The sequence below is a fragment of the Carassius auratus genome, chromosome 20, assembly GCF_003368295.1.
Source record: "Carassius auratus strain Wakin chromosome 20, ASM336829v1, whole genome shotgun sequence".
In the NCBI taxonomy this organism is placed as follows: domain Eukaryota; kingdom Metazoa; phylum Chordata; class Actinopteri; order Cypriniformes; family Cyprinidae; genus Carassius; species Carassius auratus.
The window spans coordinates 19,181,859-19,204,380 of NC_039262.1; the positions used below are offsets into that span (position 1 = coordinate 19,181,859).

General features: G+C 37.1%; 3 protein-coding genes across 4 annotated transcripts; 2 read left to right on the forward strand and 1 right to left on the reverse strand.

Annotated features, from left to right (window-relative positions):
* Nucleotides 1–1,941: 1,941 nt before the first annotated feature.
* LOC113121114 (protein C10-like) lies at nt 1,942–4,157 on the reverse strand. Its single transcript, XM_026291353.1, has 4 exons — nt 4,035–4,157; nt 2,813–2,901; nt 2,554–2,730; nt 1,942–2,480 (listed from the first exon to the last, which is right to left on the reverse strand). The coding sequence occupies exons 2-4, from the start codon at nt 2,862–2,864 to the stop codon at nt 2,341–2,343; spliced, it is 369 nt and encodes a 122-aa protein (XP_026147138.1). The 5' UTR covers nt 2,865–2,901; nt 4,035–4,157; the 3' UTR covers nt 1,942–2,340.
* A 370-nt stretch (nt 4,158–4,527) lies between these two features.
* On the forward strand, nt 4,528–5,452 carry LOC113037853 (SAYSvFN domain-containing protein 1-like). 2 transcript variants are annotated; one of them, XM_026195196.1, is made up of 3 exons: nt 4,528–4,627; nt 4,699–4,854; nt 4,981–5,452. In XM_026195196.1, the coding sequence occupies exons 2-3, from the start codon at nt 4,708–4,710 to the stop codon at nt 5,296–5,298; spliced, it is 465 nt and encodes a 154-aa protein (XP_026050981.1). In that variant the 5' UTR covers nt 4,528–4,627; nt 4,699–4,707; the 3' UTR covers nt 5,299–5,452. The 2 variants fall into 2 exon arrangements, with proteins under 2 accessions (XP_026050981.1, XP_026050982.1); XM_026195197.1 differs by having other exon boundaries at nt 4,538–4,854.
* A 2,080-nt stretch (nt 5,453–7,532) lies between these two features.
* Nucleotides 7,533–12,437, forward strand: LOC113037854 (3'(2'),5'-bisphosphate nucleotidase 1-like). The gene is made up of 8 exons (XM_026195198.1): nt 7,533–7,695; nt 7,902–8,006; nt 8,102–8,209; nt 8,361–8,409; nt 11,424–11,515; nt 11,605–11,802; nt 11,878–11,983; nt 12,064–12,437. The coding sequence occupies exons 1-8, from the start codon at nt 7,576–7,578 to the stop codon at nt 12,213–12,215; spliced, it is 930 nt and encodes a 309-aa protein (XP_026050983.1). The 5' UTR covers nt 7,533–7,575; the 3' UTR covers nt 12,216–12,437.
* Nucleotides 12,438–22,522: the final 10,085 nt, after the last annotated feature.

Sequence of the window (22,522 nt, forward strand, 5' to 3'; positions counted from 1 at the left end):
TTAGTGAAAGTTGTAATATTTTTACTGAAACCTTGATACATCTGTTCCAGGATTCTTTGATGAATAAAAAATTTAAATTAACAGCATTTATTTGAAAAATAAATCTTTTGTAAATTTATGACTTCCACTTTTACTGACTTTTGGATAACAGCTGTGATTTTATTTTACTTTTTTAAAGAAAACCTTTATATACTTTCATGTAACTGTTGAACACTGTATTAACCAGAGATTGTTTAAGCTACTGTTTTTTGTACCAGTTGTATGGAGTGCTTTTGTTTTCATTCTGGAGCTTCACTTTGGCTTCTTCAGAACCCTTGCTTTTGTGTTCCACATAAGAAAGTATTTCATATAGGTTTAGACCAACGGGTGAGTAAATTCTGAAATACTTTTTGTTGTGAACTGTCCCTTTAAATCCTCAAATCACTGCACATCTCTCTTTTAGTCAGGAGTTAAGACGGAGAAAGGCCCTAAATATCCCATCCTGTCTCTTACCTGGACTCTTGTCAAGGAAAAGGCAGCAATGTGTCTGCAGGATCCATGGTAGCACCTGAGGCAGATGGAGAAATGAAGATGGAAATAGTACAATGGAGTAAAATTCACACAGAGAGACGATCGGTGAAGGAAGAGTATGAAGAGATGAGATAAACCATTTCACAGGAGACAGGGGCCATGCTAACTCAAGTTACTGAAGAAAAATATATAAATATCAAATGCATCTCCAAAACCCACAACTTACTGCTTTATTAACCCTCTGCATACAAATAAATACTATTCCGCACTTATTCTGGTAAAATCACCTAAAGCATTGACCTACAATAAGTGAGACGCACATGACGTCATCACTGTTTAGTACTGGCAACAGCAGGTGGGTTAAAACGTTCACTAAGACCATTCATAACATCAGCAGAAACATCTGTAGTCTTTGGAATGACACGTGATTCATTTCCCTGATCTAATGAGTTAAACGGTGTCAGTCGACCGGAGCACTAATACTGATGATTAGAAGACTATTACAACACTGTTTCATTTCCATCGATCAACGCCAGCTGCAATACCTTTTTTCAGAGCTGACATTCTCCAGAGGCTCGTGGCATCGCTTCAGTCCTGGATGTGAATGCGGACGGTGTTTGTGAGCACGCAGGACCGTGCAGGTGTGTGTCAGCAGCCCATGGTTTAGTATACAGTACACACGTGTGTTGAGCTGCAGTGCGCTCGCATCAGCAGAAACCCCACAGACCCTCCGACAACACACTGCTGCTGCTTTTACTGCATAGACTGCCTCATCACAAGCGGGTTCTGCCTCTGATTAAAGAAACACAAGTGGGTTCTGCCTCTGATTAAAGAAACACAAGTAAGCTTATGAAGACAGAAAGTGGCCATGGTGGAAAGCCATTCAAATAAAGCGTCATTGCGATATATAACTTTTGAGGCGCTGTGTCCAGGAGGGGGAGCCATAGATAAATAGACAAAAATTATTAGGATGAAGTAAAGATCATGCTCTTTGAAGACATTTTGTAAATTTCCTACCGTAAACATATCAAAACTTAATTTTTGATTCGTAATGTGCATTATTAAGGACTTCATTTGCATATATTTAGGCGATTTTCTCTATATTTAGATTTCATTGCACCCTCAGATTCCAGATTTTCAAATAGTTGCAAAGTCTGATGATGCAAATTGTAATTTATTTCCCTTCAAATTTTAAATGTGGCCCGCTTGGCCTCTGAACCCGAGTAGCCATGAATTAGACCATGCATTAATTAGTTTTGGTGGACTTGGACAAAGAAAACTAAAATACAGAGAAAGACTTTTTATTAAAAGCAGTCATTTCGTGATAACAAACACCTTTCCACCAAGAAAAAAAAAAAACTTTATTGGTGAACAACTGTTTCACTGGTTTTCAAACTGTAATGTTCACAAGAACAATGTCACAGGCTTTCATTTATGATCATATTGACCAAATTAGACTTTAATCAATACAAAATGTATACAAAGCTTTAAAAACAAACAGAAGGCATCAACAAATTAGTGTTACGCTTGATAAATATGCACATTCAATATGGCAAAATGAATTAGAATACAAAATATAAATTTGTAGCAAGACCATGGTTTGAATCCTAACTTTGCTGACAAAATAAATAGGATTAAGTTCACCAATAACTTGTTTTCTTTTTATTCAGTATCTTTCTGTGGTGCAATTTGTACTTCATCCCAGTTTAAATCACCCTTGAAAGAAAAGTTCAAACTGACTCAAATGGAAAATCCTGAATGTGTTTGCACTAGACAATTTTTACCGGTTGAACCGGTTTTGAACTTTATGAACTGGGAGTTTGCATGGTTCTATGAGGTCGGGACGCCACCGCCGATAGGAGGAGTGGAGAGCGCCAGCAGCAGGAGACTCTTGAGTTTCACTGACATGGCTGCGATCTCTGGGTCCTGAGTTTCATACATCTTCACCAGCCGGGCGAATCTGAGAACACCTGAAAGGAAAAAGGCAGCAGTTGAAATGACAGCATTTGGTTTGTGTTTACATGTTTGCACATTTGATCTCACCTTCTCCTTCATTGTTGAAGCCGTATGCTTTGATGACTTCCTGTTGGATCTGAGTGGCCACAGGAAGCACAAGCTGCAGCATCTTGCCCATGTCGTTGCAGGCGCTCTCTCTGGCTTCCTCCATGCGGGCTGCGTTCTCAGGCACGGAGAAGGCCTGGATGACCTCAGTAAGAACACCTGTAATGAACGAGAAACAGTCTGGGTGAGTCTAAGTCATGCCATGACCCCTGAGCATATGATTTAAGGCCTGACCTCTCACCTCTGGCCTGCTCTACAGTGAGTGTGGGCTGCTGTGCTGGGGCAGAGGCCATGCTGGCTCACTCCACAGGGGAGAGGCACTACCGATATCTGCAAGCATGATTGAGTTCAACTATTTTATTGTAATTTTTTTGTCTGTCCTGTCTCTAGAAATGTCTCTATTTTACAGCATGTTTAAAGCAGCCTGCAAATGCATGCCAAAACAAACTTGACCAACAAAGAGACCCTGTTATCGGTTTCAAAGGTAGTCACGTACTAACTATGCATGTTAAATTAACGTAATACTATTTGTATGAACTATATAATATTGCACAGGATTTTAAATATTCCCCCAAAAGTTGCGCAAACATCACAAACCACTTATTTTCACACGTTAACTATACCACATGCTGGAAGTACACAGAGATATGAATAAAAATATAAATGAAACAATTAGACAATTACATTTGCTGAAAAATCACACACTTTTTGCTGAACAACTGCTTGAAATACGAAATAATAAACCTAATTTAAGAGCGTAATCAATTTCAAAAGCACAATTTAAAAAAAAAAAGCTGTCAAATCTATATACATATGTTTATGAAAACATAATTTTTTTTCTTATTTGTCATATGTTCTCACATTTGTTTTACTTTTGTAATGTGTTTTTGTAAAATCAAGGCATTGTAATAATATGTTGACCTGTTTTTATTATCTACGGTATTGGCTATTAAATATTTTTCAATACATAAAAATGACAACTGTAATTAATAAAAAGTACATATAGCCTACTTTTAACAATAAAAAAAAAAAAAAAAAAAAACATATGATTCCCATTTTTAGTTGGATAAATAACAAGATTTCAGTTATGTTATGATATTTAATAAAATTTTCCCGGTTTACATTTAAGAAATCTGATTAAAAAAAAAACAGCTCATCAACGGTTTGGTTCAGATTATGGGCAAAAAACGCAATACTAAATAAATAATACATAGATATTATGCATTAATACCTGCATAGATTTCTTGCATAGATTATTATACATGTAATATTGATATGATATGCTATTGCTGTTGTTGTTATGAAATTAAATTATGGAATTAAAGCTATGCTGGGTTCAGCTGTCATCTATCAATACAACGCTTACCGCAAAATCACTGACTGTTCGTTCTCTCGAGTCTCAGATGTAAATATATTATTATTTTTATACCTAAGTAATATTTTAAAAATTTTTTTGCACTTACATCGATTATGCCAGGACCTAACCAAAACCTCTCCTGTGACGCGGACGCACGCGCACTTCCGGTGCGTACAGCCATAAAAGTGTCCGTGTGCAACAACAACTAACGTTACCATAGAGATAAAACAGAACTACATTCAAGAATTGGCGAGGCTTTGAGACCGGAAATGTCTAATTTGTGAATCACGATTGGTCTAAACAGTTAACTTATTTAATCTCTTTACTGTGTGTTTTTAGTCAAAGTATTCTTAGCTCCTTTGCTGAAATGTGTCACGTGATAACTGTTACTTTTCACAGCGCTTGTCATCCTGGACCAATAACAGTGATGTGCTATTGCTAGAGATCAAGTGCTCATTGATTTTACAGCGATTGTTGTGCTCTTACCGTTTCGTTTATGTTTTGTGTTATCATTTGGAATTAATAAACTTACATTAATATACGTTTTAAATATGATGATGTTTTCACTGAGACAAAAAACGACCGGAAATTGGCTTTTGAGCCACCAAGCGCCCCCTGGAGGAACAAACCTTTAAGTGTAAGAGCAAACAAACAGCCAGCAGCATCGAGACATCTGCTGACAAGGGACACGGAAGTCTGGTAAATATTGACACGTGAACGTAATAGCGATTTAAACGCAGATCCATTCATATTTTTCCCTATGTTTTCAGGTATGAGATATGGAGTGTAAGCTGGCTGAGTTTAGAGAACGAAAGAAAGCACAGACCGCAGCCGAGAAACCTGCTGATCGTGTGATCCAGAGAGAAACGAGAGCAAGAAGCGATGGTTCTCCAGATCAGAAGCCCGATACCTGTCCACACACTGAGGTGTGACAACACTGGGCTTACTACTTCAAAAAGACACGGACAGTGACAAAATTACACACAAAACTAACAATTAGCAATGTAATTTTTGTCTAATAAGCCTAATCCATTATTTTCCTGTCATTGTAGGATCCCAGTCATTATTTGTTGAACACTACATGTGTTCGTTGGCTTCAGCGAGTGGCCCTCACCCGTCTGACCCTGCTCAAAGTGCTGCTGTGGCTCGTGCTGCTGGGACTGTTTTCAGAACTTGAGTTCGGCCTGCCCTTTTTTGTTATATCATTATTCTACTGGCTCTATGAGGGCCTTCGAAGCCCAAAAGCCCGACAACCTGGAGAAATGAGTGCGTACTCCGTGTTTAATCCAGATTGTCAGCCCATCCTGGGAACTTTAACAGCCGAACAGCTGGAAGGAGAGATGGGATACAGGCCAGCGGCCAATGGATGAACATGTGTGACATGAAGCAAACTTTGCAACAAGGAAAACAGTCTAAATATAGATCTGTAAAGTGCACTTGGAAAACTTGTTTGCATTATATTAATGTATCTTAGTAATGATCAGTTAACCTGTATTCAGATGTAATAAAATTATGTTGTTGATATATGTGTATATATATATTGATATACACCTCTTTCTGAGTTTGATTAAATCATTACCAGTTTAATCCCATCCAACAAATTAAGATGTATCACATATTGTTAGTCAACACTCTTATCCAAATTAATTAATGGAGCTGAAATGTTTTACTGAGAGACTAGACTTCCTCGAGGAAGGATTCTCGGATTCACTTAGAAAAAGATAGACTTTACTAATTAAAGGTCAGAAATAAGACAAAGGTCCTCAGTTAGCTGGACTATCACCCAAAAACTTTGTCGAGGATGACTATAAAATGAACAGGCCTATACTGTAACTATCAACTGAATCTCTCTGTCTGGAAACACTGCATTTATTGAAATGGTTTTCTACTAAAGGATTGACGTTGCACGGGACTACATGATTTCAGATTTTTTTTTTAATTCTCTTTGTCTTAAATCAGTTTAGTATTTTGTCAGAAATCACAAATAGGCCTACACTGATAGTCTACATCACTAAAATAACAATAAGGGCCTAATTGTACACACTCTCGGGGACACTAATGGTTTTACTGAAATCTCTATTTAAATAAAATAAAGCACAAAGTCAGATTTTTGTCATATATTACCTTATAATAATACAATGATTATGGTGTTTATATTTGAAATTTAAAGAAAAACCAGTGAAGCTTGTTCAGCCATGGTAAGAAAATAGTGATTTATTACCTCACATTTCAAACTTGTTTTTTTTTTCTAGCAATTGTGAAGGGAACAAAAAGTTTCTTTTTTGTTGGCAGAAACACCAATAAATAACTTAAGCTAACTGCTTTCTGCTGAGTTCTGAAGTTCTGTTTTTATCAGAATTGCAAGAAAACAGTCAGAACTGACAGAAAATTCTGTGATAATTTACATGTAGCCTATCTTTACAGAATTTTGGGTGAACACAACTCCACGGGCGTTAAGACCCTGCAGGAGCAGAAGCACGACGCAGCGCTACATGACATGCGTCCTGCCCCGCGCTGCTGATGTCCGAGTGCGTGCAGACAACCGCTGTGGACACACTGCGATTGAAGTAAGACATCAGCTACAGATCAAACCGATACTCAGTTACTGCTAAATATCCGTCTGCACCTTGACATTGCACGCGATTGCATGATAAATAAACGCTAACGACCATGACATGGTTAAGGTGTTAAAAAGTATGTGTTTTATAAATGTGTCTCTACTGTGGTAATTAGAAGGAGTATGAGAGTTTAGTAGATCAATGATAATTATGATTATGTTATGGAAAATAGTGCCTTGGTTCCGTGCTAAATTTTCTTCAGCAGGTCTCTTTAAACAGTATGACTCCTCTGCCATTTTTCATAATTACTAATAAGCAAACAGTTAATGAGTATTGTCATTGAAAACGACCAAACAAACAAACAAAAAAGAACTGTGATTATTGATTATTTTACGTTTTTTATGCAAAGCGACTTACAAATTAATTGAATTTTTAATAAATTTAGATAAATATTAAATTATACATATAATAATCAAAAAAATTAATATAAAAATAGATAACAATTAGTGGTGTCAAACGATTAATTGCATCCAAAATAAAAGTTTTTGCTCACATAATGTGTGTGTACTGTGTATATTTATTATGTATATATGAAAGCACACACATACAGTATATATTTTGAAAAAAAAAAAAAAAAAATTATATATATATATATATATGTATTTACATGCATATTTATATTCATATAAATATATATAACAGATAAAATATGCCAAGGTAAATATTCAGGATGATTTGAAAAACAAACAAATAAATAAAATTCCATAAACATCTGTTTTAATCTCTGATCTATATATTCTTTATTATAGATCAGTGGTTTTAATATACATATCCACATGATGTCACACGGTGCATGATAATGTCAGTGTCATTATGCTGATCAAATAACGAAAAAAATCACTGATACCAAAAAGACAGATCAATAGGAACTCATTATTTCAATATTCAATATTCTTTTTGACAAGAATATCATTCCTTGTAATGATCAGATAAGTGACTTGTATAACCGTTGTCTTCTGACTTTTCCCCTGGTTCTTTGCAGGAGTGTTTTTCTGAACTGCAGCGAGGTGCTTTGCTTCAGCCGGTGTGATGGCGAGCGACCTTGCAGTGTTGATGCGGCTGGTGGCTTCAGCCTACACCGTGGCCGAAAAGGCTGGAACTATTGTCCGAAAAGTGGTTCAAAGCGGAGAACTGGGTATCGTTGAAAAGGTACGGCGAGTAGAGACATGTTACCAACAAGGATGATGATCTCACCACACTTGAGAAATCCTAAGCTTTTAACTTCTTGGTTGAACAAATATGTTTAGCTACTGACACGTCCCACATCCTTATGAGAAGATTACATTACTGTCAATGTAGTAATTAATTTAGGTGCTAAAATTGATATTTGTAACCTGTGCTTCTTTTGAGCACAGACAGGAGCCAATGATCTACAGACTCTGGCTGACAGGCTTGTTCAGAAGAGTATATGTGCATCCCTGTCGAAGAGCTTTCCTAAAGTCACCATCATCGGGGAGGAGGTGTGTACATTTTGTAATATGAGGATGCTCAGCCTTTTTGGGATCCAACCAGTGGAACATTATATTCTGATTGAGGATTTATTCTATTTGTGCAGGAATTACCAGACGAGGATGTTGAAGAGGAGCTTTTAGAGAATGGGTACAACAGCCTGATTCTACAAAGGTCTTGTCCGGATCAATATGCCAGCCTGAAGGAGGAAGAGGTAACAGAATATGGGCATAATACTTGAAAAATTATAACTGTTTAATAAATATTCTGTTTTTAAACGAACTAATTCTGTTTTGAAAGAGTGTCTAATAGAACATAAAAGTATGTGTTTTTGTATTTGACTGAAGTTTAATCTTTATTTTTAGCTGGTTGTGTGGGTTGACCCTCTTGATGGCAGTAAAGAATATACAGAAGGTGAGCAGATAAATATATTTTATATTTACATTTTTTGTCAGCACATAAAAAAAAACATCTCTTCCACTTCCATTCTTTAAAGGGGTCATATGATGCAATTTCAAGTTTTTCTTTCTCTTCTGAGTTTAACAAGCTGTTCGTGAATAGATAAGATCCTTAAAGTTGCAAAGACTAAAGTCTCAAACCCCAAGAGATATTCTTATTCAAAGTTAAGACTCATCCATGCCCTCCTAAAACGTCTCGTTTAAACACGCCCCCACATGTCAACATCACAATGTGGGAAGATTTGCATAATGCCTCCCAAATGTTCACACAAAGACAGAAGGTGTAGCTTTGATTCTTGTTGTTGCTGCCGCCGCCACGACGTGGAGACGCTGTCCATTTCGTTGTGAAAGCGGAAATTCTTTGTTTGACCTCCCGAAAGAGGACACAACTGGAAATCAGTGGTTATGTTCTATTTACAACACTGTTCCAGAACAGTTCGACCCAAATAATCAGATGTGTGCAGCACATTTTATGTAGGTCTGTTTCCTGATCCTATACAATGCCGACTGTTCTGACTCAAAGCCTGTACGTTTGTTTACAAGGATTTAGTGTTCCTGTAGCTCAACTGGTAGAGCGGTGCGTTAGCAAGCAAGCTAGCGCAAGGTTGGGGGTTCGATTCCCCGGGAACACTTGATAGGTAAAAATTGATAGCCTGAATGCACTGTAAGTCGCTTTGGATAAAAGCGTCTGCTAAATGCACACATTTAATTTAATTTAATTTAATTTGTCACTGATCCAAACGTGGGTTTTGAGCAGCGTAGAGCGTAGCACTTGTTTGCCGTTTTTCCGATCACAAATACAGACATGGTTTTATGTTTACACGGTAGGGCTGGGCGATATATCTAACGATATGATCATGCGCATCTAATCAGTAAAGCTGCTTCCATGATCACCGCTAAAATCGCCATAACCTGCTTATAATTGGAGTGGCATTTAATAGACAGCCGTAGATCGCTGACAAGCTACACCATATCGCTTTCATTATCGAAGGCGATTCATCTGCGATAATGAACGCGATATGGTGTAGCTTGTCAGCGATCTACGGCTCTGTCTATTAAATGCAACTCCAATTATAAGCAGGTTATGGCGATTTTAGCGGTGATCATGGAAGCAGCTTTACTGATTAGATGCGCATGATCATATCGTTAGATATATCGCCCAGCCCTATTACATGGTGAGATGCAACTCAACATGTAAAAAGACTGTATAAGTAATTGTGATACGTAATTATGTCCCCACTGGATGCAACAAATGGCTCGTTTGTAATGGTATTTAATGTTTTTGTTTTCTTGTGCCTGTGTTATGACCGGGACACGTATTAGAGTATGCTGTGGGGTGTAACATTTCCGTCACACACTTGATGCATTCGGCCAATCACAAAGCACGGGACAGCTGTCCAATCAGAGCACACCACTCTTTTCAAAAATCTACTTGTTTCAGAAGGCGGGGCATAGAGGAGAAACTCAGTACAGTAATGTACAGTATGTGGAAATATAATTTTAGTTACACATTTCATTACACCAAGTACACAAATATATATATATATTTTTTTCATATTACCCTTTTAAGTTTTAGTCTTTAGTCCAACGTAAGCTGTAAACATCGTGGAGTAAATTCACCTAGGGCCGGTTGCACCAGCTGGACGTACCTCAGGTTTTAAGACTAGGCTGGACGTAAAATGCACTTAAAATCATGCGTAGAATTAATACCTGTTGCACCATCTAGGCCTAGTGCTACGTCTAAAACTAAATCTTACACCTATTTAAAGGTAGGTGTAAAGTGAAAAGTCTTTATTAGTTTTTAGACATTATACTTTTATTAATTGTCATCTCGGCTATCACTGAGGGAGAATGTGTCAGCATGGGAAGTTTACATACAGAAGGCAGTGCAGCCCTACAGAGCCCCTAATCATACGGTGATTTAATGTTTTTCTTTTTGGGGCATGAGATGTCACTTTGAAATAAAACTAGAGTAAATTTCTCTAAGCTCACCAGCAATCATTGCACTGAATTTGTGCTTTATTGCTGATGAAGTGCAACTAAACAATGTATTTAAGTTATCCAATGTACCTGTTAAATCTATATTTGCCATCCATTCAGTTTGTAATTGGTTGTCATCTTTAACTTTAATCAATTCAATCAAGTAATTAAGTCAATCAACTTAAGAAATTGCCACCACATTATTGGAAAAGTACATTTTTAAGAATGCAAATAATGCACAGGAAATTAAACAGAAAGAAAGTAATAATGGGTAAGGACATATTGCAGACCTGACTCAAATCTGCTATACCATTAGCACTAATGTTGTGTTCACACTTGTGTTCAGTTTTCTTGGTTCTTTTGGTCTGGACAAAAATAGAATATGATCCTTTTTGTCTTGGTTAACTTAGTGTTCACACCTTCTTGTTTACACCAAGCCGAAAGATACAAAACTAAAGGCATAAATATAAGTTTACAACCAGATTGACCAACTTTTATTATATATTGTATGATGGAACTTAATGTGTAAAGGAGCAAAAACAGTGCCAGGAATTCTTGTTTCACAAATGTAGATCTGCTGCAAGGTGCCTGTACCAAACATTCTGATGGGTTTTTGTTTATTAAGATGTCTTAAGTCTGTGTTGTGTTCATGTGTCTAGTAAACTGCACTAGAGTTCATTAGGACAAAGACCCCATGAAACGATGGGTCTTGGTCTGCTTGTTTGGTGTGTACCAAAGTTTGGGGCCTTAGGACAGGGGTATCCAAACTTGGTACTAGGAGGCCACTGTCCTACAGAGTTTAGCTCCAAATTGCCTCAAACACATTCAACAGATCAAACACATTTTGAAACAGTTTGTTTTACCGATCAAATTTTACTGTATGTGAACACATCCTAAGGTCCAATCCATAGTGGGGTTAACATTATTTTAATGTCAGAGCTGACTAATAAATACTTTGTATAATGATGATTGTGTGCCGTTTTATTGCAGGGCTTTTGGATCATGCGACAGTGTTAATAGGCATTGCTTATGGAGGGACAGCCATTGCTGGAGTCATCAATCAACCCTTCTACAACTACCAGGTCCAACCTGTTGGTTGCTCACACATGCTACACTACATTTGGTAGAGGCTGGGATTGTATGAACTGTTTTATTCTCTCTATTCATTCAGATGGGGACAGGTGCTTCTTTAGGCAGAACGTTATGGGGAGTATTGGGTTTGGGCGCATTTGGGTTTCAGCTTCAGGAAGTCCCAGATGGTAAAAGAATTATCACTACTACACGGTCCCATAGCAGTAAACTTGTAATTGACGCAGTGCAAGCCATGGAGCCTCATGATGTCATCCGAGTGGGAGGAGCTGGGAATAAGGTGAGTCACTAACCTTTGATTTAAGTCAGAATTGGTGTAGAACTTATGATTACATCTCCATTCTTGGCTTGGTAGATCATCCAGCTGGTGGAGGGAAAGGCCTCTGCTTATGTGTTTGCCAGTCCAGGATGTAAAAAGTGGGACACATGTGCACCTGAAGCCATTTTGCATGCAGCTGGAGGTGAAATTATTTTTTTGCATGTCCATTTTTGAAAAAGTGCTCGTTTTTTTGTCTAAATTTATGTTCTTTTTCATATACAGGCAAACTGACAGACATGCATGGTAATGCATACAGATATGATGCAAATGTGAAGCACATGAACTCTGCTGGAGTGTTGGCAACTCTGAGGAATCATGAGTACTATTCAAGCAGAGTGCCACAGGCTGTCCTACAGGCACTTCCTTCTGACTGAATCATAGCAGGATATGTCATACTATAAGTCATACTTGAAACTGTTGTGCATAAAGCACAAAGCTGTCCTTGTCATTTTTGATTCAATCATGGTTTAGTATGGTTTTTATTTTAACTTTATTTCTTAATTTACCACCACTAAAATTATTAAGATTTCATTATTTACTGAGTACATTCAGAACATGTTTTGATCCATTTCCAGTAGAGGATCAATTAAACCGTTTAGTTTTGTGTTGAGTTTTTGGTGGCTGCACTGTGATCCTTAAAGGATTAGTTCACCCAATAATCAAAATAATGTCATTAATAACTCACCCTCATGTCGTTCCAAAGCAGTAAGACCTCTGTTCATCTTCAGAACACAGTTTAAGATATTTTAGATTTAGTCAGAGAGCTCTCAGTCCCTCCATTGAAGCTGTGTGTACGGTATACTGTCCATGACCAGAAAGGTAAGAAAAACATCATCAAAGTAGTCCATGTGACATCAGAGGGTCCGTTAGAATTTGTTGAAGCATCGAAAATACAGTTTGGTCCAAAAATAGCAAAAACTACGACTTTATTCAGCATTGTCTTCTCTTCCGGTGTGTTGTGAGATTTATAAACACTGAAGTGTAGTGATATCCAGTTTCGCAACTAATCATTTGATGTAACCAGATCTTCTTAAACCAGTTCAACGAATCGAACTGAATCGTTTGAAACGGTTCATGTCTCCAATATGCATTAATCCACAAATGACTGTTTACTTATTTATTGGCTGACACTCCCTCTGAGTTAAAACAAACCAATATCCCGGAGTAATTCATTTACTCAAACAGTACACTGACTGAACGAGTCAGTCGGTGTTCATCTTAAGTTCTCTCTTCACAGCAGTTCAGTCAGTGTACTGTTTGAGTAAATGAAATACTCCGGGATATTGGTTTGTTTGAACTCAGAGGGAGTGTCAGCCACATTAAAAAAGTTAAGAGCTTAAGTAATTTGTGGATTAATACTTACGCAAACCGTTTCAAACGATTCAGTGAACTGGTTGAAGAAGATCTGGTTACATCAAATGATTCATCGCAAACCGGATATCATTGCAGTGTTTTGAAATCTCACAACAGACTGGAAGAGAAGACAATGCTGAAAAAAAGTCTTAGTTTTTGCTATTTTTGGACCAAAATGTTTTTCGATGCTTTAAACATATTCTAACTGGCCCTCTGATGTCACATGGACTACTTTGGATGTTTTCCTTACCTTTCTGGACATGGACAGTATACCGTTCACACAGCTTCAATGAAGGGACTGAGAGCTCTCGGACTAAATGTAAAGTATCTTAAACTGTGTTCTGAAGATGAACAGAGGTCTTACTGCTTTGGAACGACATGAGGGTGAGTTATTAATGACATAATTTTGATTATTGGATGAACTAACCCTTTAAACAGGGTCTTTTAATGTCATCTAAAGATTCTAATATGCCTGACAAGATTTTTATATTTTTTTGGTATATGAAGCACTATTACACTGAATGACATTTTAGTGGGTGTCTTCTGTGTGATTACATTAAAAATTATTCCTGCAATCATGGGACATTTTGGAAAGACTGAACTACCCTGTCACCTGATAACCAACCATAATCAAAGCATTACAACTGACACAAAAAAGTGTGCTAATAAAACGACACTGTTAAACCAGTTTGATGGAAAACAAGACCACACATTGAATGGGAAATAATCTTTATTTTAAATAATAGATATTTTATTGAAATTTCCAGAAATACTTTAAAATGTGCCATGAAAACAAATGTACTAATCATATTATTAATGCATGGTATGAAAAAGGCTTACCTGAGGTGTTATGCTGTCAGAAGTGTATTCCCATATTTGCTAAGCAGACCCAATGGCAGCTTGCAGGCCATCTGTTCAGCAGTACCAAGACATGGAGACTTAAAAACATAGTTCACTCGAAAAATAATTCTTATTATCATTCACTGGCACCTCATGTTTTTCCAAATCCACATGAAACAAAGAATGTTAACAAATGTACTGGCCAGTGTACTCCACATGAAGTAAATAAATGGAGATAGAGCCAGTCAAGCTCCAAAATGAAGAAAAGATAAGTTAATAAATAAGATTATATTAAAAACTACTTACCGTAATATGATTTACAATAGCTATATGTCCAAATTTAAGTCACTATTTAATTAGAATAGAAAGAGAATTGTCTAAATATGTCATTTTAATTTGAATTTATTGTGGACAGTCAATTAATAAATATAACTCTTCCTCATATGACTCCAAATGTGCATCATGAGTTATTTTATGGCAAAAAAGTACATTATTCCAAATTCCTTTTTTAATGTTTCACATTAAGAATTCAGTCACAAAGGCTTACAACAACTTATTTGAAAAACTGGGTTCCCATCATGTTATTCATCATCCTTAGAGGAACCAAACAAACAAAAGTATGACTGTCTTTATGTACTGCATAACTCTGCATAAATGTTTCCTGTGCATAGAAATCTCTCCTACGTAATATATTTATGCATGAGGAATAAAGTGGTGTTCCTTTAATTGGCCTTCACGTTTGATTTATGAGAGACAATTAATTTACGCAGAAGGCTGTTGTGCAACATAATACAGCACCTGACAGTAAATGCATGCACTAAGGCCTTAGTACGATGAATTGTAACAGATTCCCATGTGTATAAAATGTCTCACAAGTGTGAAATGTCATATGGGGTAGGCAGACAGTTTCTGAAGAAAGAGTGAAAGTTCATATAAAGAAGCTGATGTTGCCAAGAATATTAATTGTGCTGAAATCCTGAAAAAAAACAGACATAAATATATTTTGCTTACGTACTTGTTTTTATTTTTCTAATGATCACAAGAAACCATTAAAAATACACTGAATACAATTATAAACGGAACACCTTTGTTTTTGCCCCCATTTTTCATGAGCTGAACTCAAAGATCTAAGGCTTTATGTACACAAAAAGCCTATTTCTTTCAAATATTGTTCACAAATATGTCTAAATCTGTGTTAGTGAGCACTTCTCCTTTCCTGAGATAATCCATCCACCTCACAGTTGTGGCATATCAAGATGCTGATTAGACAGCATGATTATTGCACAGGTGTGTCTTAGGCTGCCCACAATAAAAGGCCACTCTAACGTTTCAGATAATTTGGCAGTACATCCAACCGGCCTCACAACCACAGACCATGTGTAACCACACCAGCCCAGGACCTCCACATCCAGCATCTTCACCTCCAAGATAGTCTGAGACCAGCCATCCGGACAGCTGCTGAATTTCTGCACAAACTGTCAGAAACCGTTTCAGGGAAGCTCATCTGCATACTTGTCCTCATTGGGGTCTCAACCTGACTGCAGTTCGTCGTCGTAACTGACTTGAGTGAGCAAATGCTCACATTTGATGGTGTCTGGCACTTTGGAGAGGTGTTCTCTTCATGGATGAATCCCGGTTTTCACTGTGCTGGGCAGATGGCAGACAGCATGTATTGCGTCATGTGGGTGAAGGGTTTGCTGATGTCAACGTTGTGGATCGAGTGCCCCTGGTGGTGGTGGGGTTATGGTATGGGCAGGCGTATGTTATGGAAAATGAACAGGTGCATTTTATTGATGGCATTTTGAATGCGCAGAGATACTGTGATGAGATCCTAAGGCCCACTGTTGTGCCATTCATCCATGAACATCACCTCATGTTGCAAGGATCTGTACACAATTCCTGGAAGCTAAAAACATCCCAGTTCTTGCGTGGCTATAGCATACACACCGGACATGTCACCCAATGAGCATGTTTGGGATGCTCTGGATCGGCGTATACGACAGCGTGTTCCAGTTCCTGCCAATATCCAGCAACTTCACACAGTCATTAAAGAGGAGTGGACCAACATTCTACAGGACACAATCAACAACCTGATCAACTCTATGAGAAAATGTGTTGCACTGCGTCAGTGAAATTGTTGTCACACCAGATAATGACTGGTTTTCGGACCCCCCAATACAGTAAAACTGCACATTTTAGAGTGGACTTTTTTTTGTTGCCAGCCTAAGGCATTCCTGTGCAATAATCATGCTGTTTAATCAGCATCTTGATATGCCACACCTGTGAGGTGGATGGATTATCTCAGCAAAGGAGAAGTGCTCACTAAAACAGATTTAGTTCGATTTGTGAACAATATTTGAGAGAAATAGGCCTTTTTGTGTACATAGAAAAAGTCTTAGATCTTTGAGTTCAGCTCATGAAAAATGGGGGCGAAAACAAAAGTGTTCCGTTTATTATTTTGTTCAGTGTAGTTAAGAATTTACTTTTTCTGTCCCAAATTTTGTAACATTTATGGCGTAAGAATGCAGCAACATTCATTCATTTCAGTGCAGAGTAAAAATTATTTGTCAGAACATGAATAAAAATAAAGCCACACATTTGTATTTTGTTTAATAGGACAAAAATGAACTTATATTCTTTTGATGATCTTTTTGAAACAAAAGCATGAAAGGAAAATGTTTTGGTGTAACACTTTTTTAATGTGCACTGATTTCAATGAATGCCTCTATGAATACAGTTTTATTATTTTCCAAACAAACAATAAATATTTAATTAATATATGAACTTGCATACAGTGTGGGGGAAACTACTAAGAAATTGTAGCTTGCCAAGTATTTCAATTTGACACATGCAAACTGCAGTCAAACTAGTTTTTTTGTTTGTTTGTTTTTTGGAAGTTTACCTTCCTGCAAAGTTAAGCTCTAGCCTTAATCAATGTGGCGAGTGGGGCGGGGCCAAGAGGCGTGGGAACGAGGAGTGAGGCCAGGTGTAGTGATTGAAGATGAGCTGCACCTGCGCCCCACCGCCGGTATCGAGTCCCACGTAGGAGATGGAAGGATATAAAACTGGAGCGACTCTAGTGAAGGACGAGTGAGGACCAGGCCTGGGACATTATTTTATGTTTGCTTTTTATTTTGTGCGCACCTGTCGTCCGCGAGGGGCTGGTGCGCTGTTTTGTGTTTATTTTGAATATTAAAGTGATTTTTGATTGTGCGCCGGTTCCCGCCTCCTTCTTCCCGATGATTACAAAGGTTAATATCGTTACAATCAAATACTCCTGAACCAGCCAATTAAGATTTTAGGAAGCACTTTTACAGGGCTGGAACTGAACTCTGCAGGCAGGCAGATCTCCAAGAACATTAATGATTTAGATTCATGTTACCGAAAACAGCAATGTAGCATGCTGTAGCTGGACCTTGTTACAAAAGCTATAGTTGAGCTACTGAATACTGAATTTTTTTGTTTAGTCACTGCTGGTATATGCAGAAAATATTCACATAAATATACATGGAACAAAATTAGCACAAAAATAACAGCCTTACATGGCTTGATGTTTGGACGTCCAGGACCAATGAAAAGCTGCAGTCCAATTGTTCTTGGTTGTCTTCCGTCCGTGAAGACTTTTTGCCCAGTTAGTTGTGGAAATGGGAATGTGGGAGACTGCTTAAACTGAGATGTGAAATACCTGGAGATTCATCCATTAGCATTTCCACTTCTCTCAAAAAGATGATGCTCAACTGGAGTAGGACCCCTGCAAAGATTGTGATGCGAAAAAAAAATCTTCATGGTCTTCCCCAAGGTGTAAACTGCCATGTAAGTAATAGCTTTGGAGCTGCAGGGGAATTACATCATGACGACGCTGATTGGCTGACGAACATCTACAACCCCAGACCTTCACTAGGACCTATTAGAGTCCAGTGAGGCAGTTGTGCGGGTGGTGGTTATACTTTAATATTAGCAATTTACCTGTTTGAGAAAGGTGTCAGAATACTTCTATACAACTGACAATTCGGAATAAATGCAATTGTTCAGCTGTGAGCTTCATTTACACTGGATCTGGAGCTTGTAACTGTAACTACAGTGACATCATTAAACGGAAAAAAAATAACGGTTATAAAGAGCTTTATTATCTGGAAAATAGGACTTAATTTTCTATTTAAGGAAAATCGGGCACTCCAATTTTTGCTGTTAATTGTAATAGACGCTTTCCCCCTAAAAATCTTAAATATTCCTGTAGACGAGTTTGACACCAATATTCCAAAATGTGAAAGTTTTTTTTATAAAATTGGGTTGGCCTGCCTCTTAAATACGGCTTCTGATGTGGCCGTTTCTCTCACCAACGACTCAAATCCCTGTGGAGTTAATAGCTCTGCCAATGGTAGTGACCAATTCGCTTCTTTGATTTCCTGTAGCTCAATTGGTAGAGCATTGCCTTATCAAGCACAAGGTTGGGGGTTCGATTCCCCGGGAACACATGATATGTAAAAATTGATAGCCTGAATGCACTGTAAGTCGCTTTGGATAAAAGCATCTGCTAAATGCATAAATGTATTTTTAAATTTATTTAAATTCTGAAAAGCCACTGCCCTGCTCAGATCAGATGCAAAATTGTCCTCACTGATTGTTATCCATGGTGATTGGGCAAACTAATAACTTTAAGAAAGAGACAGACCTCAACCATTTTTGACAGGCCTTCCAATGATGACAGGGAGAATTCAGCGAAAACAGTGACTAGGCTTGAGACTTCCAACGAAAACGGAGTTGACTGGGCTACTAGGAAGACACTGTAATGTACTAGATTTGAATAACAGAGGGAATAACTTCCAATAATTTCTATATCTTTCAATAATTTCTCACAATATGTATTGCTTGGCCTTGAAAAGCCTGTATACTTTTCGCATGAGCAATCCAGATGCATACACTGAGAGCGCTGACTACTTATATTTATACTACCAAAAGTGTACAATGATGGTCCACTCTGCAACAAACATGCAAACAAACATTTGCCTAGAATAATTACACATCTGGACGATAATATATAACCAATATATAAAATATATAAACAATATAAAGCATGTCTTTATATTGTTTTATTGATAGATTGTACAGATTTGAGTAGCAACGGTGTTCTTCACACAGCCTGCGCATATGCAATGGTGCTTCTGAAGCCTACTGTCTGTAATGACTGTTACAGTCTACTTCCCAGTTTAGTTCCAAAGACTAAAGTCTAATGGTGCGTTTAAGTTCTCCTGGGAAGTTCGTACGCACGAGGTGGGAAGTTGTGCTTATGTCGGCATGTGCGTTCAAGTCATTTTCGTTGGAGCAAGATGGCGGAGTACTTTCTTTTAATTAAAAACACAAAATACAGCAATGTTTTTAAACTCTTGTTCTAGAAAATGAACAAAGAAATGTGCATTAGGTATACTTCGTTTTAAAAAAAATTATATTATTATATTATAATGCCATTATATTATGCGTTGATCAACTTACTGCGCTGTAAATAAAAAAGCCTGACAATATCACAGCTAAATACCTTTAAGTATTGTATATTCCGCCATTAATCACTGACACGCCCCCAACTCGTACAGATCGGGGCTTAAAGAAAATCCTGAGCTCCCCACTGGTATTTATGATATTGTGGTGCCGTTCATGTGCATTCAACTCGTAAATACGATCTATACGAGATGACTTGAACGCACCATAAAACCCAAAGAGATATTCTTTATCAAAGCTAAAACTCATCCACGCCTCATTTAAACACTTTCATGTGTATGTCACTGTGTGGGAAGATTTGCATAACACCGTCCAAATGTTCACACAAAAAAAGAAGGCAGTAACTTATTCTCACTGTAGTATTGTTACTGCCGCCATGTCGTGGAGATGCTGTTTTGTTGTGAAAGTGAACCTACTTTGTACTTCCGAAAGAGGACACAACTAGAACAGTGGTTACATTGTATTTACAACATTGTTCCAGAACAGTTCAACCCAAATATTCAGATGTGTGTAGCGCATTTTACAGAGGACTGTTTCCTTAACCTGAGAAGGCTGTGCTCAAAGGCTGTTTTTTTATAAAGGGGGCAGTTCCAACTTTGCAAAGACAGTCTAGTGCTTCTGACTCACAGACTGTAAGTACATTTTCATATTTAAAAAATTTACCACTGATGATCCAAACGTGAGTTTTGAGAAGTGTAGAGTTGTGCTCGTTTGTCATTTCTCTGATTTCAAATACATGGTTTTATGTTTACGCTGTGCGATACGCAACGCATAAAAATACAGTATAAGCCATTATAACCAGTAATTCTGTCCCCACTGGATGCAACAAATGCCTCATTTGTAATGAGATTTATTGGTTTTGTCTTGTCGCACCGGGACACGACATCACAGTATGTTAAAGGGCGTAACATTTCCTTCACACGCTTGAGGCATTCGGTCAATCACAACGCACTGTATAGCTGGCCAATCAGCATACACCTCGTTTTTCAGAAAGATGAGCTTTGTCAAAATGTGTTTCAGAAAGGTGGGGCATAGAGGAGAAACAATAATGTACATTGTGTAGTTTTTTTTTTTTTTTTTTTTACCTTAAGCTGCATAAACACATTGCATTACACCAAATAAATTTTTTAGGTATTAAAAGCACTAAATACAACATGTTAATGGGGTCCTTAGGTGACAGCAATCAAGCTGTTAACTATATTGTACAGTCTGCAAAGCATACCACCTTATGGGATAATACGGCAATGCAATATCTTGAATTAAAACCAGTTTAAAATGACCAATTTTTGGTTATGACAGACTACATGTGTTGCACCTTATGTCAACATCTGCCTCTGAGAAGATGGTTTAATGCGTCACAAAACAAGTAAATTCAATGGTGCAATCAGGTTTTCTTTTGAAATTAATCAAGTTCTCATGTATATTCCTTTTTTTATTGCCATTTCTTTTTAAGTTTTAAAATATGTAAAATCTATTTTGTACATTTTTTATCAAATTTATAGATGCATGTAATCAACAACCACAAGTTTCAAGGACAAATAATGTTAGTAGCAATACACAATTGATGTTAGTGTTCTCTCTCTCTCTCTCTCTCTCTCCATTGCAAAGGTGTTCATTAAGTTGCCAACCAACAAGTCATTTGTTTTGACTGACTTTCTTTTTCTTTCTCCATATAGTTAATGACTTCAAAACAAATACATTATCAATATTGAACAAGAGAAATATTAGAAGTATATTTATACTCCAGAGGGAGCAGTTGAACTGTTAAATTGTGCATTCAAAGTATAGTTCACCCAAAAATCAGTCACCCACACTTAGCTCCTAAACCATATGGCATTCTGTCTTCTAAAAGCACTATTTTCTTTGAAGTAACAGACAGCAGCCATTAATTATCAAGCTCCAAAGACAACAAAAGTACCACAGAGCCATAGTCCTACAACCCCTGAATTACATTTCAGGTCTAGAAGAAAATTAATACTGTATAACCTTTATTTTAGGTATAGACTTCAGTTAATTTTTCACTAAAACAGTGTTGCAAAGAAGATAGTGTTAAGTCCAACAGAAACAACTAGTGTTTTTTGTTTGTTTGTTTTTTGAGTGAACTATATACTACAATTCACAAGTCCTCAAATTGACAATAAAATGTTTGTAATAAATCTATTAACTACCAAAAAAAAAAAAAAAAGTCAAAGAAATTAAAGCACCCAATTAAATACGGATGAAACACTGATTTAAAATAGATAAATGATAAATCTGTAGTGTAAATTTATCATGGATTGCAGTTGGTTCACACTTACCTTTAATGGCATCACATTCATAATTGTGTCTGAATATATAGAAGTTGAATGTTGTTTAACAAGCATTTAATGCACATCACAGGTGGACAACTTGATAATGCAAGTGCACTGATACCCAGTATCTATTACATATTCCATATTAGTGCTTTACATATTCCAACCAATGAGGTTTGTGTCACAATACATGCAACTGCATATTGAACTCTGCTGTTATTAAAGCTCTTATTTCGGTCTTAGTATAACGATTGCTTAAAAAAAATTCAGACAGGAATCTAATGTTTAAATTGGAGTATTACATATAAAAAGGTTTTCATGGTCACTTGTAATTTTACAAAAAAATTTAAGAAATACAAATGTAAATTGGGAGGTTCATGACACAAAGCATTGGAAAAGCCAAACTCTGTATACGACAAATATATTTTATGCAAAATTCATGCCCATGTTTCCTGGCAACTTATGTGGCAAACTAAATAAGCAGGCCAATAAACTATCCAGTGGAACAGACCTGTCATTCAATACATTGCCTCATGAGAAACCAGTAAACTATTTTGTAAGCAAGCCATGCGTCTAGCATCAATCTGAAGAGTTTCTTTCGAATCTTTAATTACAGTTTATCCACCAAACCAAAGTTTCACAATTCAGCTTAACGGACAGATTTTTAATAGCAACAAAGTAAAAAAAGGATTGTTTTACGAGAC

Bases quoted from the DNA above. Each gene is read 5' to 3' on its own strand.
- LOC113121114 (XM_026291353.1), bottom strand. From the start codon at position 2,864: ATGGCCTCTGCCCCAGCACAGCAGCCCACACTCACTGTAGAGCAGGCC. The intron at 2,731-2,812 runs GTGAGAGGTCAG...CGTTCATTACAG, and splicing joins CACTGTAGAGCAGGCCAGAG to GTGTTCTTACTGAGGTCATC. The intron at 2,481-2,553 runs GTGAGATCAAAT...TTTTCCTTTCAG, and splicing joins CTTCAACAATGAAGGAGAAG to GTGTTCTCAGATTCGCCCGG.
- LOC113037853 (XM_026195196.1), top strand. From the start codon at position 4,708: ATGGAGTGTAAGCTGGCTGAGTTTAGAGAACGAAAGAAAGCACAGACC. The intron at 4,855-4,980 runs GTGTGACAACAC...CTGTCATTGTAG, and splicing joins ATACCTGTCCACACACTGAG to GATCCCAGTCATTATTTGTT.
- LOC113037854 (XM_026195198.1), top strand. From the start codon at position 7,576: ATGGCGAGCGACCTTGCAGTGTTGATGCGGCTGGTGGCTTCAGCCTAC. The intron at 7,696-7,901 runs GTACGGCGAGTA...TTTTGAGCACAG, and splicing joins AACTGGGTATCGTTGAAAAG to ACAGGAGCCAATGATCTACA. The intron at 11,516-11,604 runs GTCCAACCTGTT...CTATTCATTCAG, and splicing joins AACCCTTCTACAACTACCAG to ATGGGGACAGGTGCTTCTTT.